General features: G+C 37.4%; 1 protein-coding gene across 1 annotated transcript; it reads left to right on the top strand.

Annotated features, from left to right (window-relative positions):
* Window positions 1-3,225: 3,225 nt before the first annotated feature.
* Window positions 3,226-5,361, top strand: LOC115572777 (extracellular calcium-sensing receptor-like). The gene is made up of 4 exons (XM_030403214.1): window positions 3,226-3,702; window positions 3,863-4,093; window positions 4,317-4,440; window positions 5,241-5,361. Exons 1-4 carry the CDS (start codon window positions 3,241-3,243, stop codon window positions 5,273-5,275), a joined length of 852 nt encoding a protein of 283 aa, XP_030259074.1. The 5' UTR covers window positions 3,226-3,240; the 3' UTR covers window positions 5,276-5,361.
* Window positions 5,362-7,414: the final 2,053 nt, after the last annotated feature.

Raw genomic sequence — 7,414 nt, 5'->3', positions numbered from 1 at the left:
GCACTGTTCAAATTGTCGCTTAAAGCCATCGTTCCGAGCCGCATACATCGTTATTAAGCTGAAGCTAAGTCAGTGTGAAAACTGTACACTGTCATACAGCCTGCTGGTCAAACAGTCTGCAGAGTACTTTGACATCCAGCCCGAGCTCAGCGTCAGGTCAATCAGCTGTGGCAAATCGTGAGACGTCCAGATCAACCTGTGATACAAACACCAGTAGCGACAATGGTTCATAGGAAAGCCCAGACATGTATCTCACTCTCGGTGGTAACATGTGTCAACAGTTAACCTGGACGCTACGCTCTTAGCGCTACAGCGAGCAGCTAAAAGCTAACTAGCAGCTAACTGCTAACAGCGGTGTCCACGCCGCTCTCGAGCCGCTCGGCGTGAACAAATGCTTGATACTGTTCCACATATGAGTTGTTTAAGAGTACAGAGATTCAAGACAAAGATATGAGACCGACAACATGCACTTTTGGACGATTTGTGCTCTGTAGCGCTCGTCTAGCAGTGGTTTGCAAGTCGCAGCCACGGCTTCTCCGTGTGGATAGAAGTGTTCAAGCCACGTCAAAACGAATACACATATACATGACTTGGAGCGATGAGCAGAATGTTTTTCCTGGTTAGCGGACATGGATCTCCAGACAGGATTCTCAAACCACACCACCAGCACATCTGGGACCCTCACAAGTTAAAATGAACGCCAGTTAACCTGTCACACTGGTCGAGGCCATTAAGCTAACTGGAGCTGTTTACAACGTTACAGAGAGGGAGGCTTGAGATCAGGAATCGTTTGCTTTTGTCTGGCTCTCCGATTTGACCAATCATGCTCTTGACTGAGGTTAGGACCTCCTACCTCCTCATTTACATATGGACACAGAAATACAGAAATAAATATATGTAGGTGAACAGAAATACAGAAATACAGAAATAAATAAATGTAGGTGAACAGAAATACATAAATAAATAAATGTAGGTGAACAGAAATGTATAAATAAATAAAAAGCATTTATTCTTTTATACTTTTATTTATTTATTTATACATTTATTTCAGCATTTATTTATTTATTCATTTATTTATGCATGTATTTATTTATGCATTTATTTATTTATACATTTATTTCAGCATTTATTTATTTATTTATTAATGTATTTATTTATGCATTTATGCATTTATTTATTTATTTATTTATTTATACTTATGTCAGGTTTGGTCCTCCATATCCCTGGCTGCTTATGACAGACACACTGCTTTATGTATGGAGTCCATGTTCGTATGAATAAACACTCTTAATTGCAATTTCTCTAACCTCATAAGAGTGTTTATAAGGATAACTAATTACATAAGGATAACTAATTACATTATGTAACTTTTACTAATGCTTAATAATGTATTAATTAACTCTGAGCAGTAGCCATTAATTAACTGCTTATTAATGCATTTAGTAATGTCAAGTAATACATTATAATGGTTATTCACACATTATTAAACTGTTTATTGATGCTTAATAATGCATTAAATAACGTTAATTAAGGGACCCTTATTGTAAAGTGTTACCAAAAAAGGTTTTTATGATTATTATCATTATTCATGCACATTTAAGTATGTCTCAAAACTGTCTTCCTTGTGAAGATTTTTTTGTTAATTTTTTAAAAACAAGCTGGCTGGTATACAGACATAGCATGTAGCAGTTGCATGTAGAGATTTGCATATCATAGATGAATACCACTGGCTGTATTATAAGCCCTCTTATTTAATCATGATAAAATGAGTAAAATCTTAATTAAAGTACATTTTAGTTATATCTGCATTTATATATGAATTGTGTTATCTTATGGTCCATTTATGCAACAAATCTCTGATACCAGAGTTTAGAATTAGGTGCCCAAGTAACAAGTACAGCATGTCCCCACAGTGTATTCCTGAAAAGTGCATGTGTTGATTCTCAGGGGGAAAAAAAAAAAAAAGGAAATTAAACTTTCTGTAGTCCACGTGTCAATCAGCAGGATCAGTTTCTCAGATGTTCAGTGATGCATAACAAACCAAATCATCTTCAGAGAATTGAGAGTGTGCTGACATTGGCTTGTGATGTTTCTCTGGCAGTACAAAAAAGCTATAAATGTCAGCTCCCAGGTCAGAATTGCTTTAGTGAAGAGGAGGTTGCCTCATGATGGATTGGATCACTATTATGTTTTTCGCTCTGCTGGCAAGGACACACTCAGAGAGCCAAACGTGCAAATTGATCGGACAGACAGGGTTCAAGGAATTTTCAAAAGAAGGTGATCTAATGATAGGAGGAGTTTTTTCTATGAGTAGTACACGCAAACTGATAGACAATGACTACCAGGCAATTCCATATGCATACTGCACAAAGTAAGTTTTTAAATATGTTTTTAAATATGTAAAACAAGTAGCAATGTAGAATGTTAACAATGTTTTCAGTACAAATCTGATGTGCCACAAAATAATCAGTTGAGAAAAATTATTATGTTATGTATTTAAATTTAACATTGGGCTTACAGGTTGAATGACAGAGAACTGAAGTTTGCCCAGACAGTGATTTTTACTGTAGAAGAGATCAACAGAGATACTAAGCTGCTTCCTGGAGTGAGTCTGGGCTATAGGCTGTACAACGGTTGTGGAAGTGAAAACCTTATACGAGCAGCTGTAGAAGCTGTGAACTCAAAAGGTTTAAAGGGCTGCAGTGGTCAGATCCAGGCTTTCTTAGGCCACTCATCCTCAGGAGTGAGCAAAGGTATAAACAGCATACTAAGCCCACTGTCTGTTCCACAGGTGAGAAGAATTATTTGAGAAATAAGAGCAATTGCCCTTTTTGTGTATTCCTTTTAAAAACATATATAAATGTATTGAATCTAAGATGTTTCTGTTTTTCTTTGAAGGTTAGCCATCTTTCAACCTGTGCTTGTTTTAGCAACAGAAGACTATACCCCACCTTCTTCAGAACTGTGCCAAGTGACCGCTTCCAAATAATTGGTCTGGTGCACTTTATGAAATACTTTGACTGGCAATGGGTTGGTATTATTTATTCAGAAGGTTTGTACTCCAAGAAAGGTACAGCTGAATTCATTAAGGAAGCAATGAAAGTGGGCATATGTGTTGAATACAGATTACCTTTCTCTAAGATATATCAGAAAAAGTTTGATGTTATTGTAGAGAGACTGCGAGAATCTTCATCAAAGGTGGTCCTGTTGTTTATGTCCTTGTCTTACACTAAATCATTTATGTCCAAAATGGAGAATTATAACATAACTGGAAAGCAGTGGGTTGGTAGTGAGTCTTGGATCACACAAGCAGACCTGGCATCTGTTGAGAGAAAAGACATTTTACAGGGAGCAATGGGCTTTGCTCTCCCTCAGGCATCCATACCAGGTCTTGGTGAATTCTTACTCAGCTTGAAACCTTCTGATGAACCACAGAGTGATATCATTAAAGCTATCTGGGAGAAGTTCTTTGACTGCAGCTTCTCTCCATCAAATACCTCTGCTATGTGCACTGGCACAGAAGATCTCAGGACAGTATCCAGTGACTACACAGATGTGACACATTTCAGGCCTGAGAATAATGTGTACAAAGCTGTGTACTTGGTGGCATATGCTCTTCATGCACTACTGCAATGTGAGAATGGATCTAATCCCACAACAGGAAAGCCCTGTGTGAACAAGAGTGAAGTTCAGCCTAAGCTAGTAAGTTTTAGTAAATGTATTCAGACATAATATACGTTTGTAGTATTTAGTGTTTCCATTCTGTCATTCATTAAGGGTGTCACATGCATACAAAATGTCTTAATGATTTATTTTTTGCCAGTCGAATGTATACTAAAATGTGACAATTGTCTCTCTTAAGGTGTTGGAACACATGTATTATGTGAACTTCACGACGCAGAATGGGGCCAAGGTTTTCTTTGATGAAAATGGAGAGTCAGTTGCCCAGTATGACTTAGTTAACTGGCAGATGAAAGAAGATGGCTCTGCTGAGATTGTAAATATTGGTCTATACGATACCTCTTTTCCAGAAGGGGAACAATTCAAAATAAAAGATAATGCCAAAATAGTATGGGGAGCAAATAGTAATGAGGTAAAAACAATAGAAAGTTGTATGTGTTACCCACGTTCTCTTCTGAGTGGGGAGATTTTCTTAGTACCCTTATACTGTTGCCATCACAGTGAAGTGAAGATAATTTCTGTTAGCTGTGGGATGTAAGGTGGAGAGGTAGTCTCAACATTTTGGGATATTTATACTTTTACCCTAAGCAGTTTGTTGCATTATTTAGTATTTATGTGCTGTTTTATCTTATCAGGTACCAAGGTCTGTCTGCAGAGAACCATGCCCACCAGGGACTCGTAAGGCCACAAACAAGTTTAAGCCGGTGTGCTGTTTTGACTGTTTTGAATGCCCTGAGGGAACAATAAGTAATCAGATAAGTGAGTATTGACTTAAAGATTTTATTCATTCAGTATTCTAGTGGTTAATGAAAAGACTGATAGTGTGATAAGATATACATATATAAATTGTTGTTATTTTCTATTAGTGTGATGATTATATCTCTGTATGATTTCACTTCATTGATAGATTCTCCAGACTGTTTGATCTGTCCTCCTGAATTCTGGCCAAATGAAAAGAAAGATCAGTGTCTTCCAAAACCTTCTGAATACTTGTCCTACAAAGAGGTCATGGGGGCACTTTTAACTGGATTTGGCTGTGTCGGTGTATTTTTATCCCTTCTGACATCAATAATTTTTTTGACTCATAAAGAGACTCCCATTGTAAAAGCCAACAACTCTGAGCTGAGCTTTCTGCTACTTTTTTCATTAAAACTGTGTTTCCTATGTTCCTTGACCTTCATTGGCCAGCCTTCTGAGTGGTCCTGCATGCTGCGACACACAGCATTTGGCATCACCTTTGTCCTCTGTATCTCTTGTGTTCTTGGCAAAACTATAGTGGTTTTAATGGCCTTCAGAGCAACATTCCCAGGCAGCAATGTGATGAAATGGTTTGGTCCTACACAGCAGAGACTCAGTGTTCTGACTTTCACCCTCATTCAGGTTGTGATTTGTATCCTTTGGCTGACAATCAGCCCTCCATATCCAAAGATGAACATGAAGTACTATAAAGAAAAGATAATCTTAGAGTGTGCACTGGGTTCAGCTGTTGGATTCTGGGCTGTGTTGAGTTATATCGGACTTCTTGCTCTCTTGTGTTTTATACTTGCTTTTCTTGCCAGGAAGCTGCCAGACAGCTTTAATGAAGCCAAACTGATAACCTTCAGCATGCTGATATTCTGTGCCGTCTGGATCACATTCATCCCAGCATATGTCAGCTCTCCTGGGAAGTTCACTGTAGCTGTGGAGATATTTGCTATCCTGGCATCCAGCTTTGGTTTGCTGGTGTGCATCTTTTTCCCAAAATGTTATATTATTATCTTCAGGCCAGAACGAAACTCAAAAAAACATATGATGGGGAAAATACAACCAAGGACTCTGTAATATACAATTCAATTATGTCCTCCAGAACAAATGGCCTCAGTGTGACAACAAATAAAACAATGTTACAGCATGGTCTGCAGATAATGTGGAAACATAAGACAACCTTGTAGTTGATGACCTTTTACTTCTGTTTAAAATGAATACACTGACTCGGGTCTCCTTTTTCGTCATTTGCATTTGATCAAGAATGTTATCAAGTACACAAAATTTGGTTTGCAGCTGAAATATATTCATCTTAGTCATAAGATTCATTAATGACAAAATATTTTGATATAGAACAAGATAGGGAGCTCAAAGTTGCTCCCCTCTCTCAATAACTGCCATCAGATAGTAGTGCTATGTTAAAATTATGTATTTAATTGAATTCTATGTTATGAACAGAGCTGTTTTTGGCCATTCAAAACTGCTTTAGAATTTTAGAATTGGTATTTTAGGGTGCATGCATTATTGAACAATCTTAAAGTATATGTATAAAACATTTAACATTTACTAGTCATTACCTTCATCATAAGTTGTAATGCTGGCGTTACCTCTAAACTCTGACAGTTTCCATACTAAACACATTAAAGATTCCTGTGGGGAATACTGAAGACCACCTGACACCTCATCCACAAACACAAAGACCTATAACTGTAATCAACCATCTACCATAATTTTAACCAGTTTTTACAATCCTCATCCCCAGGACTCTTTTTCATCACTTCTAAAACAGATTGTAAATATTGTCATCATGGCATTTTAATGATTAAACACATCATAAAATTACAAAGAACAAAACAAACACACACATACTGGCATACTACCATGTTTCACGGGGCACATTTTCACCACTTGAAGGGACCATCCTTTCTAGAGGTTCCTCAGGTCTGAAAAAAGACAAGTATAATCACCATTGCTTAGTGATTCTAAGCAATGGCTTAGACCTTCAAACCTTTGAAATGATGAAGTACTGGTTTCCCCATGCTATATGGGGACTTCCACAAAATCCAAAAATAGCTTACTTCTCACATATTGGTATGTGACTACTGGGGACCTATTTTTACATACAAATCAAATTATGTTGTTTGGATGAACCACTGTTCTTTACCTTGGCCAGTCTGAAAATGAATAGAGAAGAGCAGCTTACTTTAATGGAGAGTTAAAGAGCAAGATATGGAGGAGTCCTTACCTAGCGATCTGCAAACCCTTGGCTATAACTACTACACATTCTTGGTTACCATCTACAGAATTTGCAGAGAGGTGTTTGGTACCCTCAAGTAGCTGAGAGTTGAAACCAAAAGAACTAGACCGGGGAAGGCTACTTTATTTCTATTGCACATATTATACATTAGGACAATGCAATGTGCTTGACAGGGTAACACTCTACAGCAAAGGCAAACTAGCAAAGGGGCGATTTAGCAATGTGAGGTGTAAAGATTAACACCTTTGCATTGGACACCAAAAGAACAACAGAAGCTTTATCTTACACATTAACCCAGCCAATGCTGCCCTGGAGGCCTACTTATTAATTTATTATTTTGTTAAAAACCTTCCAACAAGGCTAGGCCAACAAGCTAATTTGCTGCTAGGAGTCTTTCTATATTCTTCACTACAGTACACTGTTTTCCTTTCTGCCAAATTAGAAATTTGAATTAGAAATGTTTTAACCAAACTGTTTTTGAGACCGTCATGTCACTTCCATTAACTTGCGATTGGTTGAGGACATCATCACCTGAAATCTGTATGTCAATCAATTACAACGATGCAAAGTTAATATCTTGACAAGCAGACTAGATGCACTTTTTGAGTAAATAACTTGCATTTTTTAATTTACCACAATTTAGTTTTTCTTCACAAATAAACACTGTTTGTTGCAATATAACTTTAGGCTACACCATTGATAGATACTCTATTTCCTGCATGAGGTCCGTAT

This window comes from Sparus aurata, chromosome 2 (genome assembly GCF_900880675.1).
Source record: "Sparus aurata chromosome 2, fSpaAur1.1, whole genome shotgun sequence".
Classification (NCBI taxonomy): domain Eukaryota; kingdom Metazoa; phylum Chordata; class Actinopteri; order Spariformes; family Sparidae; genus Sparus; species Sparus aurata.
Note: the sequence above shows the minus strand (reverse complement) of the source record. Positions and strands in the feature narration are given on the sequence as shown.